Source organism: Sinohyriopsis cumingii, chromosome 18 (assembly GCF_028554795.1).
Source record: "Sinohyriopsis cumingii isolate HCF-2022 chromosome 18, ASM2855479v2, whole genome shotgun sequence".
Taxonomy (NCBI): Eukaryota; Metazoa; Mollusca; class Bivalvia; order Unionida; family Unionidae; genus Sinohyriopsis; species Sinohyriopsis cumingii.
The window spans coordinates 80,356,289-80,379,225 of NC_142978.1; the positions used below are offsets into that span (position 1 = coordinate 80,356,289).

Below are 22,937 nucleotides of genomic sequence, written 5' to 3' on the forward strand. Positions count from 1 at the left end.
TTCTCAGTGCATGTTGCAAAAGAATCAATTAATTTCGTTTTATTTAAATAATATAGTGTTTTCTTTTGTTAGCTGACAATGCTCCAGCCGTAATACACCCGTTTTCTGATGCTGAAGTTCGCCCCATTTTCCTAAATTTGACGAAGTTGTGAGCTTTTTCCACAATTTTCTGGTAATAACTCGAATATTCAATGCAATCAGAGAAGATAAAAACGAGAAACTTGTTTGGTTTATTTGATCCTGATAATGCTTTCGGGTAAAACACCATTGATAATGGTGTCATCTATTTTCGTAGAGTTGCATACTGGTCTGTGTATGAAACTGATGGTGCTATTAATGTATGTTGGAACGTACGGTTACCGCGTTTATACTTGGAAAACATACCCAAAATGAAGTCCACTAACATTATCCAAAATCACAGTTTAAGAACGGAAAATTTCATAATTGCATGAGATCGAACGTGTTTTTGTTATGGAAGGAAAGATGGTTTCTGTACATGTCCTGCAATGTAAGACGTCCATCGGTGCATATTTATTTTGCTTGGCCGCCTTCTTGCATTGCAGGAATAGTCTTTCTTTGCATGTCTTCAGCAGGTTTGTGAAATGCTTAGGTAACAGGAACAACGGGGCTCGCTAAACAGCAGAAGGCTTTCCAAGAACACCCTCAGACTTTAGAGAATGCCTACTTTTAATTGCAATTATAGATTGACTCTGCATCCTCGTTTGTTTGTACCCAACACCGATTTAAAAAAGAGAATGTTTAATGTGATAAAAAGTGCAGAGAACTAAGTCAATTGAATCATTGATTTATAATTTCTAACCTGACTGTGACCAGAATGACACTAATGCTGGCATCCCCTGCACCATTTCGTGCTTAACAGACTTTCCATACTAACGTGGCGCCATATTGTGTACACTATAGGCTAGTTTATATCCATCAGACAACATAATGACGTAGTTCATCCTGTTCAGCAACTGCTGAATAATTGTTGTTGTTGTTGTAGGGTTTAATGCCATTTTTCAGCACAAGATAGGCTATACATGGCGGCCAGTATAATTGGTGGAGGAAGAACCCTGGAAAACCCCGGGAAGAACCACCGACCCACGAGAAGCTACTGGTAGGCTTTCTCACGTACCAATGTTAGCCGAGGCTGAGACTCGAACTAACGCAGACAGAGGTGAGATGGCAGTGATCCGTAATGGCAAGCGCTTTAGACCACTCAGCCACTCGGGGCCCCTGCTGAATAATTGTGTAAATTACATTATGTTGAGAGTTTGGAATTATATCCCTTTGCATATATGAACATAGAAATGTTAAATCCACAAGAAAAGCAAATTTATAGTTGTCATTATTTTCCTTTGCTTGATTTGACATTGTAAATATCGGAAGCAGACGACTTACGTATGTACATCTGTTGTCGTGATACACTCCTTTGCTGAAAATGGACTTGTCCAGAGACTGGAAATGGATCCGCACATGTCTGTCTATTACAGTGAAAAGTTCCGTTAATCATGAAACGCGTATATGATGATGGTGTTAGGGCCACTCTACTCACAGTCAGGTTAGAAACTATAAATCATTGAATGAATTGACTAAGTTCCTTGCACTTTTTATCACATTAAAGGTTTCCATTATTTAAATTGGTAGGGGGGTACAAACAAACATGTTTGTATTGTCAGACTATAGTATAACAAACAAACAAACAAACAAAAACTGTGATTTTGTAGTGTGATAGGAAAAGTATTGATGTCAAGAGTTGCCAAGGGAAATAACTTGTTTTGATGAAGCGTGTCTAGTTAAAGTAATGTGACCAAAATATTTTTCAGCATTTTAAGAAAAAGTGGCAACCAAATAAATTTAATACATTAAATAAGAAATTAAATAAGTGAAATCAAATGGTCAGGTAAATGTTGATATAAAATTATTAGTATATTTCATAAACGATTGAACTATTCATTTGTTTATTTGAGTTAATTACTATGCAATTACAGGATATGTCATTGTATATATTTGTCCATTTATTATAAAATAAGGGATTTTACAAAAATACAACATGCCTTAGTTGGTTAACATAAGCATGTCTGAATATTTGTTCAGGGAGAAGTTTCTGGCTGATTTCTGACAATCATTTTGATCTTTTGTGGACTCTAAGTCTCATACTGGCTGGATGTCTGCAGGCCAATTTCAAGCATTTATCTGACTTCATTGACAGGCCTTCTTCGCTGACTCTGTTTTCATTCAGTTCCATTAGCCTTATTGATTATGGACTATTATCCATTATGTAATTTTATGTACAGTGTGGCCCCACTGTCACACGATCATAGCATGTCTTCCGAAATCTCATATACATGTATTTTTCTCATACACAAAAAAATATTTTTTCTCTTATAATTTCAAAAAATAATGTGTAAAAGGTTTATTGTCATTCTGAGAAAAGATCACATATGAATTCTAATATGAGACAATCATGGCTTGGCTCCTTAAATTTTACATACATGTATTTTTCTTGTACATGAAAAAACACTTTATTTATCTTGAAAAATACTTTATTCTTCTTAACACATTAACCCCTAGCGATGAGTTAACGTGGCAGGAGGTAGTAGCCAACTGCCGAGCTTTGTAGTGTCATGGGTAGTATTATAGAAAGGTAGACAGATGTAGCTCTACAGTGATACCAAATAATATGGAATTTCTAGTTGCACCACAAAATACAGAGTAAAAAACCTCATTTTTTGGACCCGACTTTTTTCTATCCAAAATTGGCCCATGGTCGGAATCCGATTTTGTGTCCGGATTTTTGACTTTTTGGTCTCAAATATAAGGCAAACTGGTATGAACTGTAAACAGACAGATGAACCTTTGCAAAAAATAGGATAAGATGGGCATTTGGAATAAAGAGTGGTAGCAAAAATACACAAAAAAAGAGAACTACAACTTTTACCCTTCTGCTCATGCGTGAGCCAAGTAGCCTATGAAAAACAATGTTTCTAACACAACTAGGCATTATATTATTGAAAGATCACCTGGGATTCTATGTTTTCGGATGCATTCAGAAATAGCTTTCAAAATGTGTTTCCTACTTGAATTTCAGACGAAAACAACAAAAACCTCCAGGGGTTAATGTGTTAATGGGTGCATTTTGATGACATCACCAAATTTGAATATTCCTTGCATATTTAATCACTTGTGCATCGACATTACACATAAATTACATAAATTACAAATTTAGCCATTCCTTGACGATTTGTAAAACTATTCAAAAATCCTTGTTAAAAGTACACAAAATAACATGTAAGAAGTTTATTAGGGATCATGCTGGGCTTCAACAATGTCGCAAATTAAGATTTGTTTTTACTTATTGGCGATAAAATATATCATGTTGTTTTAGATATTTTTAGTGACATTGTTCACTGTTTGTACTTCTATATATAAGCTTTGGATTGGAGTGAAGAAATTCAAAGAAACCACTAAAGCCACGAACTTGGATATAAAATGTTCAGGAATCTATCTATTGTTGCATAAACAAATCCTTTGTTCATATTGACAAACCATCTTACCAGTGCATTATTATATCATATTCTGCTATGCTGACATCTGGCCTGAGTACTGTATGGTGTGATTATACACTCAAATAGTCATTGTACCAGACCAGTTGCAACCGACCAAGCTCAGAAGACAGGAACTGGAATGCCTACAATCAACCAAACTATGAATAAATTTTTTTTTTAAAGAAGTACACAGAAAAAAATAGTCTTGCCGAAATTTCAAAGAAAACGATCACCTTTGAAGCACCAATCATTCTATATAAATACTAAGCAGTTGAAAGAAATTTTCAGTCTCAATCAATGTTTTACAAATATTTGATGTTGTCACTGCAAAACAAATGGGATTTCGTTTGGTCCTCCAAAGTTGGCCTTTAGTGGTGACTTCAATGACACATGTACCCTTCATCAAAGCAAGCCAACTACAGTCTTCAGTAAAAACAAAGCAACTTTCATCAAAGGAAGTCAATACCAAACTTAAATAAACACAATGGAATCTGGTGGATTGTTAGATTTTCCAATGTGACTGGAATATATTTATTGTGCTGTGAAAGATTCCTGTTTGCAGGAAAAAGGTTTATGCTTATGATTGCTACCAATGGCAGCATAAAATGCAAATTAAATATCCAATCTTTTGCAATTGTAGATATATGGCTATCAGGTTAATTGAAGATGGGGCATATTCACATGTTTTCTTTTCCCTGTGAATAACCTCATCCTCTGGATAGGCTGTGGCAAGATGATAACTGTCTCTGGCTGACCAAAATATAGACCAGTTTAAGTACATATACATATGTCTTGTAAGAAACTAACGCCACATACTACTGGCAACTTTGACTATCATAGTAAATTGGTTAGTGCCATGTTTGTTGACAATGGATATAGAAGACTACCATTTTTACATCTATGTTCTATTTGTTTCCTGATGGGATGTGACTTAGAATTTCATAAGGTGATCTATACTTCAGTTCATGGATTTTTTATATACTTTTACAGTGCATTATAGATTGTGCCACACAGATGTAAGTTGGCAATATACAACTGTAATTCAGACTAGGTTTGTCTTCATTTAATCAAAACCTTATAGTTTTGTGTCTGCTTTTATTCTACCCTTCCCCCCACCATTTTTTAATATATACATCATTTTCTTCATCTAACTGACTTGGTTGGTTATAACACTCTTTGGTACATAACTTGGTTGGGTTCTGTGGACCTCAGCCATTGTGTTATAGGAGGGTCACACTTTATTTTGATTTTGCGTATGTTTAATGTTCTTGAGGAAGTTTGTGAAAATCTGCCTTTTGTTTTGTCGATTTTCATTGCCAAGTGCTGTGATCTATGTGGTAAATATGTTCTTTTTTTGAGTTAATTGATGATTTACAATGTCATGAAGAACACTATAATCCATGAAATAAAGTTGTGTCATGCTGTAAAGTTTATGTATTAGGTCTTGGGTGTCTTTTTGGTTTTTAATCAACAGAGTTTTAGAATGTTATTGTTGGACTATGCATTGTTATTAGTCCAAACCCTATGTTCATTATTTCTGTGGGTAGGTTTGAAAACATATTTCTGTAGTCTGACTTTCAAGTTGATTGTAAAGTATGGTGCAAATATCAGGTGTCGTTCATTGTTTCCATATGGTCTGATTGGCTTCAATATCTCTTGTACTATTTGCATCTACCGTGTTACCAGTATCAGATATCTGGACCTTTATTATGACCACCCCAATTTGTTTTTCGAAGAGAGTGCTTGACATTATTCTTAAGATGTTTAGTGCAAAGATAGCGTGTAGTTGAGGGAATAATGTGCTCTATGACCTTGCTTATGCCTTACTCATCATCAGTTCCAAATCCCATCATTTCAGACACTCTTACTTTCACAGAATGTCTATCAATAGCTGGAGCAATACGCTCTAGAAAGCTGTTGTAAGTTCTGTAAGAAGTGTCTTTGCAATGCGCTCAAGAAAGCTGTTATAAGTTCTGTAAGAAGTGTCTTTGCAATACGCTCTAGAAAGCTGTTGTAAGTTCTGTAAAAAGTGTCTTTGCAATATGCTCTAGAAAGCTGTTGTAAGTTCTGTAAGAAGTGTCTTTGCAATACGCTCTAGAAAGCTGTTGTAAGTTCTGTAAAAAGTGTCTTTGCAATATGCTCTAGAAAGCTGTTATAAGTTCTGTAAGAAGTGTCTTTGCAATATGCTCTAGAAAGCTGTTGTAAGTTCTGTAAGAAGTGTCTTTGCAATACGCTCTAGAAAGCTGTTATAAGTTCTGTAAAAAGTGTCTTTGCAATACGCTCTAGAAAGCTGTTGTAAGTTCTGTAAGAAGTGTCTTTGCAATACGCTCTAGAAAGCTGTTGTAAGTTCTGTAAAAAGTGTCTTTGCAATATGCTCTAGAAAGCTGTTGTAAGTTCTGTAAGAAGTGTCTTTGCAATACGCTCTAGAAAGCTGTTGTAAGTTCTGTAAGAAGTGTCTTTGCAATATGCTCTAGAAAGCTGTTGTAAGTTCTGTAAAAAGTGTCTTTGCAGTACGCTCTAGAAAGCTGTTGTAAGTTCTGTAAGAAGTGTCTTTGCAATACTCTCTAGAAAGCTGTTGTAAGTTCTGTAAAAAGTGTCTTTGCAATACGCTCTAGAAAGCTGTTGTAAGTTCTGTAAAAAGTGTCTTTGCAATACGCTCTAGAAAGCTGTTGTAAGTTCTGTAAAAAGTGCCTTTGCAATACGCTCTAGAAAGCTGTTGTAAGTTCTGTAAGAAGTGCCTTTGCAATACGCTCTAGAAAGCTGTTGTAAGTTCTGTAAGAAGTGTCTTTGCAATATGCTCTAGAAAGCTGTTGTAAGTTCTGTAAGAAGTGTCTTTGCAATACGCTCTAGAAAGCTGTTGTAAGTTCTGTAAAAAGTGTCTTTGCAATACGCTCTAGAAAGCTGTTGTAAGTTCTGTAAAAAGTGTCTTTGCAATACGCTCTAGAAAGCTGTTGTAAGTTCTGTAAGAAGTGTCTTTGCAATACGCTCTAGAAAGCTGTTGTAAGTTCTGTAAGAAGTGTCTTTGCAATACGCTCTAGAAAGCTGTTGTAAGTTCTGTAAGAAGTGTCTTTGCAATACGCTCTAGAAAGCTGTTTTAAGTTCTGTAAAAAGTGTCTTTGCAATACGCTCTAGAAAGCTGTTGTAAGTTCTGTAAAAAGTGTCTTTGCAATACGCTCTAGAAAGCTGTTGTAAGTTCTGTAAGAAGTGTCTTTGCAATACGCTCTAGAAAGCTGTTGTAAGTTCTGTAAGAAGTGTCTTTGCAATACGCTCTAGAAAGCTGTTGTAAGTTCTGTAAAAAGTGTCTTTGCAATACGCTCTAGGAAGCTGTTGTAAGTTCTGTAAGAAGTGTCTTTGCAATACGCTCTAGAAAGCTGTTTTAAGTTCTGTAAAAAGTGTCTTTGCAATATGCTCTAGAAAGCTGTTGTAAGTTCTGTAAAAAGTGTCTTTGCAATATGCTCAAGAAGCTGTTGTAAGTTCTGTAAGAAGTGTCTTTGCAATATGCTCTAGAAAGCTGTTGTAAGTTCTGTAAAAAGTGTCTTTGCAATACGCTCTAGAAAGCTGTTGTAAGTTCTGTAAAAAGTGTCTTTGTGCAGAAGAACAGGGTCAGTTAAGATCCGATGTTCATTTGTACTGTTTCGGACAACTCTTTTAAAGCCTTTTGCAACCTAGAAGCCTACTAATCAAAATATAAGCAAAAAGGTAATTTTGGTCTTTAACACATGAATATTAGAGCATGCAAATGAGTATTTATCTTATATTAATGCTTGATTAATGGAAAGAATATGTGTTATGCACTTATTATACGTAATTGCGTATAACAGATGTGACATTAAACAAATTTTATATTGCAAATTTGAATTTGAATGTATTTGAATCAAACTGCGTCATGGTTTTTGAGTTACTGTTGATAAAAAGTCACTTAGTTGTCTGTGTGAAAGTACCAAGCATTAAAAGATCTATATATTCAAACTGTTTAGATAAATTGTATCTGGTATATCAAGTAGTCCACACAGCAATTTTCCTTGTCATCTAAGTAAAATCAAGCGAAATTACTGCTGTGGAGTTTGTAACAATCATTGGTCATGTATTCTGAGCTTTTCTTTCAAAATTTGCAATATGCAAGTTTGAAATGAAAATTTGTATATAAACAGTTAATAAGACAATAAATGAAGTGAGTACAGTGAATTGCCATATAATGAGGAATTTGTTCAAAAAAATTTAAAATTAAAAAGATTTGATGCTTAAGAGTGATTTTCCATAGGTTATCTGAAATGGGGTCATCAGTCAATTCTCACATTGATATTATTAATGATGTCCATGTTTGTGTATTTGGTGTTTTTCTTTTCTTTTTTTTTTTGTTGCTCCATGAAGCATTTATTAGAGTTATGGTGTGATTATCTAAAGTCTTGGTGTGTCTTGGAGAGTCTTGGGGTGTCTTGGAGAGTCTTGGGATGTTCTTAGAGAGTCTTGGGGTGTGTAGTGAGACCACAAGCACAACACTGTCATAACACTTTATAGTATACTTGGTTAGCAAATATTTTTGTGTAAATATGCATCATAGTTGAACATTGATTGGTTTGGTTTGGTTTTATGAGGTTTAACACCATTTTCCAATACACAATAGGTAATACATGGAGAGCAGTATATTGCTTTGGTGTAGGAAAACCTGGGAAAAACCACTGACCCAAGGGAATCTACTGGCAAGCTTTCTCAAATATCGGGGTTGTATAAGTTGAGACTAATCCATGCAGACATTGGTGTGTTGTGAGTGATCTGTACAGGTGAGTGCCTTAGACCACTCTGTCACCAGGTTCCCTTAGTTGAATACTGAAGATAGGTATGATATAACAAAGTTCATACACCCGTTTCATGCTGTCATTGTGGTATAACAGGAAAAATTATAGGAAGAAAGATAAAATATGTGCCTTCTCCAATAATAATCAAACAAGATAACTAGGCCTAAATAGAAAACATATTCTGAATTTATCCAGTATTGTCAAAACTATGAAACAAGCCAAGTACAGTGACAGTCTTGTCAAAAAAATCTGAATGGCAACCCTCGCTTATGGTATATGCAAGATGAGCTTATGGTATCATTTTTTGTATTTTTATCAAAAGCATAATTCCAGTTTGTAAACACATTGTACATTCAGTTAATTTTATTATTTTTTTAATATGATTACCACAAGAGATCATCCCCATAATTAGGATAAGTCCATTCTGCAAATTAATTAGGATAGACAAAGATTTTCCATGGATTCCACTACAAAAATGGCATCTAGTTTACTGAGAAAATTTCCCATTGCAGGGGTTGTCCCAGTAGCTGAAAAGACCAAAAACCTGTCATAGCAAATGTGATGCAACTGGAACTTTCCTTTTAGTACAACATAATTGTGATCTGTCATCACTGTTTTTCTTGTAGACCGTGAGAAATGGGGTGTGGTCATACCAAGCTTAGCTTTTGTGAATTATTAGTTTGTGAATAGATTGTATATTTGACCCTGTTTAAATAAGTTGTTTTTATTGTTCAGTGAATAGTTAATTTTTATACATTGCAGAAAAATGCCAGTATTAGAATATTTACCACCAGCTGCATAAGTCCCACTGAAATTGATGTGGTCTGTAAATAACTCTCAACTACTTTAAAATCAGGTCATTTCAGGTGACACTTTTTTAAAAATTATTATAAATATTAGTATGAAATAAACTGCCATCACAAATTGAATACTGTATTGACCTGTGTATTATAGGCACTTAGCTGCCAACAACATAGACCCTGATCTGCTGTCACACAATGCATTGTTTTCATCTTATGATTCCAGTGTTTCCATCTTATGATTTCAGTGTTTCCATCTTATGATTTCAGTGTTGTTAGATGCATTTTGCACAATGGTAAATACTATGCGTTAACAAACTTATTCAGTTCAACAGGCTGTAAGATTAACCAATCATTGTAGAGTATATTGATATACAACTTTACCTTATTTCAGTTTAATTCATTTTATATCATGAACTTCTAAGTTGGATAGATAAATAGTTTCATCGAGAAAATGAGATAACTTTGCAATATTTTAATTTACATTTAATCGATGTACTTAAATAAAGAAAATTTCCTATAATACTCGTTGACATACTTAAACATCGAAAATTTTCAATAATACTTGTAGATTTATCAAATTGTCCTTATGTCGTACATACACACATAACTAATGCTGCTCTCTCTGTCCCTCCCTAAGTTGTTAGTACATCTGCTTTGGATGTGGGAGTTGTGCATTCAAAACATGGCAGAGTCATACCAAGGACTTTTAAAATGGTACTAGCAGTTGCCTCACTTGGCACTCAGCATTAAGATGTTAGTGTTAGGACTAGCTGGCCTGGTGTCAGGATCAGGATTATATGACTGGGTAGGACATGATTCCACATGTCTGTAGCATGATGCCCAGTGCTAGACATCACTATCAACTTACAGACTGCAGACATCATAGTGATATGACTGAAAAATTGTTAAAGCTTCGTTAAAAATCCAAATCACACATTTTATGGGATCTATACACATATTAATTGAGGAACCACATTTTTATGTGACCCACACCTATATCACAGTATATGAGGTGGTACAATCAGAATTCACTATAGTGAGTAACCTCTGTAATTCACCAGAATTTGTGCATTTTTATAAATGTTTGCATTATCATACAGTTATGCCTCTCATGTATCTTTTTCATATTTGATCAGGTAAGATGTCCTGGGGAAGTGAGCTCCCAGCTGAGCTGTTGTGTCGTCCAACTGGCCTCATTGCTTTGAGTGGACTGGACATTACTTACAATGCTATTCACAAGTCCATTTGGGATGCTTTCTGCAACAATAGACGGCCTGACAGGGTGCCTCTACAGTTTATTGTGGTACAGGGAGACCATGAATTTCCTAAGTGCCGGACAAACAAGGTTCGGATAGAGGATAAGCGATGAATAAATGAATGAATGATATTGCTTTTGGTTTCAAAAATAATAAAATGATTCAGTGTTTACCTTGGACAAAAATAATGGTGTGCTACTTTTATTTGTAACGACTACCTGTTCGCCCTTACTTACTGTGATGCAGCTTTTTCTTCAGATATTGCTCATTAACAGACACTTTAAATTTATGTTGTACCATACCGTAATGATGGTAAGTCTTCGGACACTAGAAGCTTGCTGTTGTATTGTACCATACCATAATGATGGTAAGTCTTCGGACACTAGAAGCTTGCTGTTGTATTGTACCATACCATAATGATGGTAAGTCTTCGGACACTAGAAGCTTGCTGTTGTATTGTACCATACCGTAATGATGGTAAGTCTTCGGACACTAGAAGCTTGCTGTTGTATTGTACCAGTAAATGATGGCAAGTCTTTGAACACTGTAAGTTTTGTTCTGTACCATCCTGGTAATGTTGGTAAGTCTTCGGACACTATAAGTTTAGGGACACCCTTAATTATTTGCAAAAGTAATTTTTTATGACCTATAATAATTTGTGACACAAGATTATAAAAGAAATTTTATTTGCTCAACAAACTGAGAATATTACATCCATTTTTCTTCTCCAATTTCTGACCCTTAGCATACTATTTCTGCAATGACATGAACACTACTAAGTTTGAAAAAAAATTCAAAAGATTGCTCTAAGGTTTGTACATGATGACTACACAAGCAGCTATGATAAACTCTTACTTCTGGCAAAAATGCCAACCCAAGAGGTGTACAGACTTCAGAGTTATGGCTCAAGAGACTCTCACAATTTTGAATAAGTGCGTTCCCAAATATTTGTATGATTTTATATGTTTTAAACACAATAAATATAATTTTTTATATTCAAATATTTCACATGTCCCAAGAATTAAAACCTTTACATCTGGCAAGAAATATTTTTGATATGCAGCTGCCATTCTATGGAATGAGCTACTAAGTCACTTAAGAGAGCAATCAAATTTTAATTCATTTAGATCTTTATTTTTATTCTGGAATGGTAAAGACTGTAAATATAATATCTGTAAATAATAAACTCCCTCCACCGTGATAACTACACCTAATGTTTGTGTTAATGATTTTTGTTTATCTGTCATTGTATTATATACTATCAAGTGTGCCCTGCTGTTAGCTGCTTCCTTTTTTAAGTTAGGTGTAAGCTGCATCACAGTATGCTTTTTTGTCATAATTTGGTGCTTCCACATTTAATTTTCAATTTTTCACAATAATTGTATTACTTTTTTTAAATTGAAATTGTCCCAGAATCACCGATTGTTAAAATGCTGTGTTTGTATGTCTTGCAAATCATGCTTGTTGTAATGACTCCTTTGTTTTATGTTATGTCAGTAAAATGGTTATTAAAACTTATATTGTATTGTTATTTTAAATCATGCTGATGTTAAATGTTATTTTAAAAACCGAATTATGCTGATGTAGTCTAAATTTATTTATATGATTACATGTGATGAATCAGCAGATACTTTGTTGGCTGTCTATCTGCATTCTCATATTAAGTCCTGTTTTTCAATGCCTGTTAGTGACTCAGACACATGTCCTGCCATTAATCATTAAGACATGTCCTCTGATGCCATTAGACTCCGACACATGTCCTTCCATGTCATTAATCACTCAGACACATGTCCTCCCAGGTCATTAATCAGTCGGACACATGTCCTCCCATGCTGTTAATCACTCCAATGCCATTAGTGACTCAGACACATGTCATTTCATGCTATTAATCACTTACTACAGAGTCATTAACTTAATAACTGATTAAAAAAATTGTTTCATGCACAAGAAGCGGAGTATTTTTTAATGCATTTTTACTTTTGTAGTTATCTTATTATGTTGATTGTGGCATGTTGTTGCCATATACATTGGTAAAGTTATGATTATACATTTTTCTGTGTAGATACTTGTTTCAGTTGAGATTATGGAAATTTAAAAGAATTTACACAAGTAATACTTGTTGTTTTTTGTCTCCATCTGTCTAGGACTTTGCAAAACTTGTTGCTTAAAAGACAGGTGATCTTAAAATAGGTATGAAGGTAAGAGTGGAGTTTTTTTAAGAGTATTTAACAAAAAAATAATTATAGTGCTTCAAAATATGACAGGCAGTTTTGGTACATTTGGTTGATATGTCAGTACAACATTTGAGAAATCAGTACAAATACTGCAGTTACACATCCTAGAATAAACCTGCAAAGGGTACCTTAAGTTTTTTGATGGATTTTACTCTGAATAGATGTGCAAAGGACACATTAAATTTTTAATTGGATTAGACTCTGAAGAATTCCATAAAAAGCATGTTGTGAACTGTAAATATCCTTGTTATGGTGATATTATTTATGCCAAGACAGATGCAGAAAAAAGCAACTTGTATCCCTTGTGTAAATTCTTGAAGAAATTGACTTTACATTAAGTAGTTACCTGTTAGGGAGCCAAATAGTTCACTTGGTAGAGTGTCAGACATGTAATCCAAGGGTTGAGGGTTCAATACCAGCCCAGGTTTGCTGCCTTTGTATGTCCTTGGGGAAGGCACTTGGTTCCCATTTCTTTTGCATGATGCAGCTTGTATAGTGTGCTAAAATTGATTTTAGAACCAACTAAAATAAAATCTTCACAATTAACCTTTCCCAATTCCCACTGTTTAAGTCAGGTTTGACTAGTTTCTGCTGCATGTTTTAAAGTTGGTTAAAGTCCTGCATGGAAAGTTTACATACTGCAGTATCCCTGGTGGGACATAGTGCTTCAGAAAACCCATGTTCATTGTTCATTTTTACTTACTCAGCGGCAGTCATATGAGTGGTACATCCCCAAGGGGATCCTAAAGACCAACTGGATGCGTAAGCACTTGAACCTGGTGCCAGCTGTAGTGGTAATTTTCTTCGACCTTGATTGGGATGAGCCTTTGTGGAAAGAAAAACAGATGGAATGTGCCACAAGGGTTGAGATAGTCAGGTATATATTAGAGAGCTTATTCTTTCTTCTACAGTATTGGGAAAATTTTAATATATTTTATTAATTAATATAATGTGATAGTTGAAACAATTAATTTACTGTCCTCTCTTATTATGTGACCAGTCTTAATATGTTAATTGTTTTTTTGTATCATCAGAGTGGCTTTAACAGAGTGCCAAGTAGCATGTGTATATTGATGTTTTTTATGTGTATTTTTTATCTAGATATGCAGGTTTAATCAAAGCTTTATGTATCAAGCATACTTACCTTTATGCAATATGTGAAGATTGATTGTATTCTTTCATATTGTATAATCATCATTGTAGGAGGTAACAAATTTTCAGAGGAATCATCTATTTTTCAAGATCATGGATACACTTTTGTGAACGTTTTCTTTGACATTTTAAAGGTGTCTACAAAATTATGAATCTGTGTACATTTATTTCAAAATCATTCATTTGATTGGATTCTTACATACAAGTAGCCGATCGTAATATCATTTTAAAACAATGGCTAGCTCTTGTTGTTGAAAATGTATGTTTTTCATAGAGTACAACCGCTAATACTTCCAAAAGTGTTTGTACTGAGTATGGAGACACTGTGATTTCTTTCTGAATGCTCAGTGTCATCAGTTCCTTATGCAGAAAAATCTCAAGCCTGTTATCAATATCAACCTGAATAGAACTTTATTAATTATAAATCCAGTGTGAAATTCACTTTTTCCCCGGCTCTTGTGATGGTAGACCATAGGCAAACAAATACAGATATATACTTGCTTATACCGTATTTACCGTATATGTTGGGACACCATATTTGTTGGGACACCATAAATTAATTTTAAAAGTAATTTATTTGTGCACTGTATGTTCTGGGACAAATCATTTTTTTCAAGTCGTAAGTTGTGGGACACCTTTTAAATCATTTGAAAATTACATGTCGGAAATTGTACTCCAGCTGAAGTTTTATTTTAAAAAATATAAAACTGTGTACTTGAGATAAAACTCTTTAATCCACTGCAGCAGCATCTCATCAACACAACCCTTCTCCTGCACACGTATGATCTATTCTTTTGGTACATGAATATTTTATTTTAGCTTTCTCATACTGTGAAAAATTGTTACAGGCACCACACCACCTGAAGCAGAAACTGCAACGACATAGGTCAGATTTTTTCAAATCTGCACTAGTCTTGCTAATTCTGACTCTTTTGACGCCCATCTTATCGTCAGTCCATCCAGGAATGCAATCAAAGTACACTAGAGTTTCATCCATGTTAATGATCATATTGTCAGCAAAATGATCTGTTTCTCTTCTGGCCTTCACGAATTCATCACATAATTTTATTTTCTCCAAACTTTCTGGATGATGCTGGGTCATTGATGTTCGTGCACGAAGCACTATATTGTGTAACTTTAAAAACTGTTCCATTGTTTCACTTTAGTTTCAAAATTTTTGTGAATAGTGGTGAAAAGGAACCAGAGTTAGTTTCCATATCTCAGCCGTCTTTGTATATTCAAAGCTAAAAAATAAAAAATAGGCACACTTAAAAGAATCCATAGTCGGCTTCTGAACTCAGCTTGCTTTGCAATAAAAAAACCTTTATATTGATATCCTTTGAAAAAAAATTTGGCTTCCGAGTCCAAAGTCAGCTTCTGACATCAGCTTGCTTTGTAATAAAAATAACCTTTGTCTTTGATGTCCTGTCGGTAAGTTCAAAGAAGAAGTTTACTGCTGGCTGCAAGTTGTATTTATTTACCACCAAGGCTTCTCTGTGCTTGGCATCTGTAGTAATAATTAGTATAAAGGTGCACTGATGTCTGCGGGTAAATAGTAATGATACTTTTGTAACCTGCACCGGCGAAAAGATTGTCACTTGCACCCAAGTGAATGTGTTTTCAAATAATGATTTTTATTTGCGAGATACTGTCATCCAGAAGACCTGGATATAAATTAATCTTGGCTATTTTGCACCTAACACCATATCATGCATGAATGGCAGTTGTCTTCAAAATATCGGTTGATTATTTCCCTCTGGTTTGCGAAATCGTTTGCTTCTCTTCTGGCCTTCACGAATTCATCACATGATTTTATTTTCTCCAAATATAGCTGGGTCATAGACATCTGTTCACAAAGCACTATATTGTGTCACTTTAAAATTTGTTCCATTGTTTCAATTTATTTTCAAAATTCCGATGAATACAGTTGAAAATGAACCCAAGTTTACTTCCATATCTCGGCTGTCTTTGTATATTCAAAAAAAAAAATCGACTCACTTCACAGAATCCATAGTCAGCTTCTGATGTCTGCTTGCTTTTCAATAAAATAACCTTTGTACTGATATCCTTTACCAAAAAAGTAACCAAAGTTGACTTCTGAGATCAGCTTGCTTTGTAATAAAAATAATCTTTTGTCTTTGATGTCCTGTCAGTAGGTTCAAAGGAGTTAACTGCTTGCTGCCAGTCATGTTTATTCACCACCAGGGCTTATATGTGCTTGGCATATGTGGTTACAATTAATACAAGGTATCATTGATGTCTGCGGGTAAATAGTAAGGATAATTTTGTAACCAGAGCTGGTGAAAAGATTGTCACTTGCACTCAAGTGAATGTGTTTCCAAATGACGAATTTTATTTGCGACATACAGTCATACTGTAGACCTGGACATAATTCAGTCTTGATTATTTTCCACCCAACACCGTGTCATGCGTGTATGGCATCTTCAGGATATTGGTTGACTATTTCCCTCTTGTTTGCGATTTTGTTGGCTCCAGTTTTCAGTCAGATAACATGTTCAAACCTTTGAGCACAACCACACACAATCGTTTCTCAATGTTCATGTCAATGAACAACATGGTGTGTGGTATCGGACATAATTGATACACACTGCAGTATAGAAGCCTACGCCACTTATATGGATTTCATGGAAATATTTTATTCTTTAATGCTCATGTTGAAAAAAGGAATAAATGATAACAACACAAGGTTAGTTTCTTTCTTTTTATTATCAATTAAGCGTTTTATATATCTATTTTATTGCAACATGCGGGTGGGGGGGCAAGCACTAATGGAATACAAATTTATTTCGTTTCTTAAGTCTTGGGACATATGACCAAAGTGAAAAAAATGTTTCACCATAAGTTCTGGGACAGGAAAAAAAATAATTATTTTATCGTGTCCCAACATATGTGGTAAATATGGTAAGTCAAGTCCAACTGAAAACAACATAGACTTTGATCTGCTGGTGCATAATGTACCAGAAGATCATGGTTTTTTTTTTTTTTTTTTTACTGATTACTCCTAACAAACTGCATAGACCCAGATCTGCTGGTACATTATACAGTGGAAGACCTGATTCTATGCAGTTTGTAAACCAGTAATATTGAACAAGAACATACACTTATCTCAACAATAGACTTTGGACTAAAGACAAACAAGTATTATTAAATAAGAATATTCACTTATTTTGACGATAGGCTGTAGACTATATACAAACCAGTACTACCAAATAAGATGTACACTTATCTTGACCATAGACTGAGGACATAACAAGTCAAATTGAATAAGATATACACTTATCTTGACCATAGACTGAGGACATAACAAGTCAAATTGAATAAGATGTACACTTATCTTGACCATAGACTGTAGACAAAACAAGTTATATTGAATAAGATCTACACTTATCTTGACCATAGACTGTAGACAAAACAAGTCATATTGAATAAGATCTACACTTATCTTGACCATAGACTGAGGACATAACAAGTCAAATTGAATAAGATGTACACTTATCTTGACCACAGACTGTAGACATAACAAGTCATATTGAATAAGATCTACACTTATCTTGACCATAGACTGTAGACAAAACAAGTCATATTGAATAAGATCTACACTTATCTTGACCATAGACTGAGGACATAACAAGTCAAATTGAATAAGATGTACACTTATCTTGACCATAGACTGATGACATAACAAGTCAAATTGAATAAGATGTACACTTATCTTGACCATAGACTGAGGACATAACAAGTCAAATTGAATAAGATGTACACTTATCTTGACCATAGACTGATGACATAACAAGTCAAATTGAATAAGATCTACACTTATCTTGACCATAGACTGTAGACAAAACAAGTCATATTGAATAAGATCTACACTTATCTTGACCATAGACTGTAGACAAAACAAGTCATATTGAATAAGAACCTACACTTATCTTGACCATAGACTGTAGACAAAACAAGACATATTGAATAAGAACCACAGTGATTGTTGAAATATTTTTTTATATGAGATGATGATGAGATTAAAAAATGTTACAGTAGTTAATTTAATTACTAGACAAGTCATGAAGCATTTGCTTCCAGATTTTAATTGCATCTAGAAATTATTTTGTGATTTTTAGTTATTGTATTAAACCATATTGCAGGAAAGGTTTGCTTTTGTTTTATCATAGCTTTTATTAATGCAGATTAAGGATCTTTTTGTACCTGTGCCATTTTTTTCTTAAGAGCTTGAAATAATATGTACCTTTTTCCTTGGCACTAGCAGGAATCCATAGGTTACATGATACTTCATTAGTGTAGCCCAACTAGTGACCAATGCTTTTTATATCACATAACTTGACAAGCTGACATATGACAAAGCCACACAGCATACAACAGAGGTTGATACTGGATAAAGGGTGTATTGGGCTTTTCAGTAAAGGTGAAGCACATGCAAGGATTTCAGTTGGTCTGGTATAGCCTTTTAGTTAGTAGAATATGAAGAAGCAAAGACCTGTATGAAGCAAAGACCTGTATGAAGCAAAAACTTACATGAAGCAAAAACTTATATGAAGCAAAGACCTGTATGAAGCAAAGACCTGTATGTAGCAAAGACCTGTATGAAGCGAAGACCTGTATGTAGCAAAGACCTGTATGAAGCGAAGACCTGTATGAAGCAAAGACTTGTATGTAGCAAAGACCTGTATGAAGCGAAGACCTGTATGAAGCAAAGACTTGTATGAAGCAAAGACCTGTATGAAGCGAAGACCTGTATGAAGCAAAGACTTATATGAAGCGAAGACCTGTATGAAGCAAAGACCTGTATGTAGCAAAGACCTGTATGAAGTGAAGACCTGTATGTAGCAAAGACCTGTATGAAGCGAAGACCTGTATGAAGCAAAGACTTGTATGTAGCAAAGACCTGTATGAAGCGAAGACCTGTATGAAGCAAAGACTTGTATGAAGCAAAGACCTGTATGTAGCAAAGACCTGTATGAAGCAAAGACCTGTATGTAGCAAAGACCTGTATGAAGCGAAGACCTGTATGAAGCAAAGACTTGTATGAAGCAAAGACCTGTATGTAGCAAAGACCTGTATGAAGCGAAGACCTGTATGAAGCAAAGACTTGTATGAAGCAAAGACCTGTATGTAGCAAAGACCTGTATGAAGCGAAGACCTGTATGAAGCAAAGACCTGTATGTAGCAAAGACCTGTATGAAGCGAAGACCTGTATGAAGCAAAGACTTGTATGAAGCGAAGACCTGTATGAAGCAAAGACCTGTATGAAGCAAAGACCTGTATGAAGCAAAGAGCTGTATGAAGCAAAAACTTATATGAAGCAAAGACTTGTATGAAGCAAAGACCTGTTTGAAGCGAAGACCTGTATGAAGCAAAAACTTATATGAAGCAAAGACCTGTATGAAGCAAAGACCTGTATGTAGCAAAGACCTGTATGAAGCGAAGACCTGTATGAAGCAAAGACTTGTATGAAGCAAAGACCTGTATGAAGCAAAGACCTGTATGTAGCAAAGACTTGTATGAAGCAAAGACCTGTATGAAGCAAAGACCTGTATGAAGCAAAGAGCTGTATGAAGCAAAAACTTATATGAAGCAAAGACCTGTATGAAGCAAAGACCTGTATGTAGCAAAGACTTGTATGAAGCAAAGACCTGTATGAAGCAAAGACCTGTATGAAGCAAAGAGCTGTATGAAGCAAAAACTTATATGAAGCAAAGACTTGTATGAAGCAAAGACCTGTATGAAGCAAAGAGCTGTATGAAGCAAAGACTTGTATGAAGCAAAGACTTGTATGAAGCAAAGACTTGTATAAAGCAAAGACCTGTATGAAGCAAAGACTTGTATGAAGCAAAGACCTGTATGAAGCAAAGAGCTATATGAAGCAAAGAGCTGTATGAAGCAAAAACTTATATGAAGCAAAGACTTGTATGAAGCAAAGACCTGTATGAAGCAAAGAGCTGTATGAAGCAAAGACTTGTATGAAGCAAAGACTTGTATAAAGCAAAGACCTGTATGAAGCAAAGACTTGTATGAAGCAAAGACCTGTATGAAGCAAAGAGCTATATGAAGCAATAACTTATATGAAGCAAAGACTTGTATGAAGCAAAGACCTGTATGAAGCAAAAAGCTGTATGAAGCAAAAACTTATATGAAGCAAAGACCTGTATGAAGCAAAAACTTGTATGAAGCAAAGACCTGTATGAAGCATACTTAGGAAATTTATGAGAGAAAACACTTCTTTGTGACAGAAGCTTTCTTGGAGCCTTTAATAAAATGTGAAATAACAAAAGTAATAATTGCCTATCTTTGAATTGTGGATAGCTTGCACTAGGAATAAGGAAGAAAGCTGTTGATTTGGGGGTTTAAAAATCAAAGGGCAGGTCACTGACTGAAAGAAGCAAAATGATTTCTGCACAATAACATCAGTTCCATGTCAGTAACCTGGCCTACATTTTGTGAATAGCTTGCACTTAGCATAAGGAAGAAACCTGTCAGTTTGGGGTCAGTAGGTCAGAAGTAACTCTGACAGTAAGAAGAGAAATGATTTTTGCACAAAAATTGAAGTTTTCTACATAGAAGTTATTAAATATAGGGCAGGTGTATATGTCATTTATAATATGACAGGTGTATAGGTCATTTATAGTAGGACAGGTGTATAGGTCATCTATAGTACTCTTGTTGTTTCTTTAAAATTCATTTCCTGGTCAGTGTTGTAAAGTGTGCTCTTAATTGTAATTCACAATTACATTCCATATAGATTTTATTGTTTTCCATCCGGATGTCAGTAAAACATGTTAATTTCATGATAATACCTTGCTAAAGATATTTATTAACTCGAAAATCTTCACCAAATGAAAATATTCCTTTGATTTCTTTCCTCCTTCCCTCTCCATTTTTTATTTGTCATGATATTCATGGATGCATTTCTGAGAATTCATGACTGTATGCCAGGGGGTTGATAAATAAAAACTGCTGCTTCTTGTGTGACATGTCATGAGTTTGCTGGTATGTGATAAATTGTAAAAACAATAAAACAGAAACATGTAATTGGTGTCATCCTCTTATTCATGCAGGAATACTCTACAAGGAAGAGGTACCAAAGTTTCTGTTGTGTTGATACAGAAAAATGCACCTCTGCCTCCTGGTGAGGATGTAGTTGCAGTCGAGAGAGCTGCTTCTCTGTGCAGCTTATGTGACCTTTCAGCAAAGCACCTGTATGTCCTCCCACACACTGACCATCTGGTTGGCTACACAATAAGGTACGTGTTACTTATTATAGCTCTTTAATTGGCAGAAGTGGGAATGAAACAGATTGCTGTCTGGCCACAGGCATATTTTATATTAGCTCTACCCTAGTTGTGCCATTATTGGTATTATGAACATATTGTACAGGTTACTATTATTTTTCAGTTTAGGACTGCTATCTAATCTCTAAGGTAAACTTTATGGTGTCCTATAGAAGTAAATAAACTCAATACAGTATGCTTTTATCTCTCATTTTTCCTTCCCATCTATATCCTCCATTTATCTTTCATTAGTATACCATACATACTTGCTTATAAGTCAAATCAGACTGCAAACAGCTATGATCCTGATCTGCCATAATATAATCTGCCTGCAGATCAGGGTCAATTTTGTTTGTTCTACTGATTGCTAGTAACAAACTGCACAGACCCAAATCTGCCAGCGCATTATGTTTTGGCAGATCTGGGTCTGTGCAGTTTGCAGTGGAACTCATCTTATAAGTGAGTACATACATTAATTTATTCAGTGGTCCTATGGCTGCTTGAATGTCCACACAAATTTACTGATGTCTTTCATCTTCTTTCGAAGCAGACCCAGTCAGTAAAATGAACATTAAGAAGCCATGACAGAAAGCATGGAGCTTTGCACCATTAGGAACTGGTGTTAGAACATCTTTCCTCAGATGTGCACTAATTAATGGTTGGAATGTGAAAAACATTTTATTGACAAAAATGGCATTGACCTTTTATTTATGAGATGGTCTCTAAATTGATAACTCATGTAGAGTGTTTTGTTTTACATGTCTCACATAAAAATACAATAATCTATTCAGGGAATGTAATTAAATTAATGAAATTATGATTATCCAACCTGTAAAGACCTGTGTATTAAGATTGTCAGATGTTTTAGATTATTCAGTATGTATCGATAGGAATTTGTCTGTGCTTATTTTTTTTGGTCTATGCCAAAGAGTGTTCTCTTACTCCTCCACCCCAATAACCCAATTTTCTGAATATAATAAACTTTCCCAACCAGATCCTGAGATTGTAGTTTTTAGGCATTTTCCAATCAGATCCTGAGATTGTAGTTTTTAGGCATTTTCCAATCAGATCCTGAGATTGTAGTTTTTAGGCATTTCCCAACCAGATCCTGAGATTGTAGTTTTTAGGCATTTTCCAATCAGATCCTGAGATTGTAGTTTTTAGGCATTTCCCAATCAGATCCTGAGATTGTAGTTTTTAGGCATTTCCCAACCAGATCCTGAGATTGTAGTTTTTAGGCATTTTCCAATCAGATCCTGAGATTGTAGTTTTTAGGCATTTCCCAATCAGATCCTGAGATTGTAGTTTTCAGCTTGTGACCTGGGCAGGAGTAACCTTTCTTGTTTTCAACTCTGAATTTTTTTGAAGATTGGCTCTGATGCTGGTTAAGTTTCTTATTTAAAGATTTACTGTATACTTAATAAGACTTTCTTATTTAGAAAGGATGATAAAACCTAAGAAAGATTTTTAAGTATATGGGTAGAAATAAATGAGGAATCAGAAAAAAGAAACTTGGTGAAGAAATTTAAGCTTGTAAGTGTAGAGACACCTATTTTCAAAGTAGGTTCTCCCATCACTGTTTCCTGAAATTATTATAATTTTTTATTTCCTTCACCAAGAGATTTATGATATGACATTTATACTGATGACTATTAACCTAGGGGATAAAAGTGTGTCAATGACATATCAATACATGCATTGTATGCTCTTAACAGTCACTTTGAAGAACAGATTAAAGGTCAGATAATTATAGTATCATATCCAGTGTTTTCTCCATCCTGCACCCATACACATTTTCTCTTCAACAATGCATTGTAAAAAAAAAAAATAATAACAACTGATCC

General features: G+C 34.8%; 1 protein-coding gene across 1 annotated transcript in view; it reads left to right on the forward strand.

The window, feature by feature from the left end:
- Window positions 1–58: 58 nt before the first annotated feature.
- The window catches only part of LOC149777147 (trafficking protein particle complex subunit 11-like), a 91,266-nt gene continuing 68,387 nt past the window's right edge, over window positions 59–22,937 (forward strand). Inside the window, exons 1-4 of the mRNA XM_089941377.1 lie at window positions 59–172; window positions 10,284–10,492; window positions 13,345–13,514; window positions 20,881–21,066. Coding sequence (XP_089797503.1) covers window positions 10,289–10,492; window positions 13,345–13,514; window positions 20,881–21,066 — 560 coding nt within the window. The 5' untranslated portion in view covers window positions 59–172; window positions 10,284–10,288. The remainder of the gene's footprint in view (window positions 173–10,283; window positions 10,493–13,344; window positions 13,515–20,880; window positions 21,067–22,937) is intronic.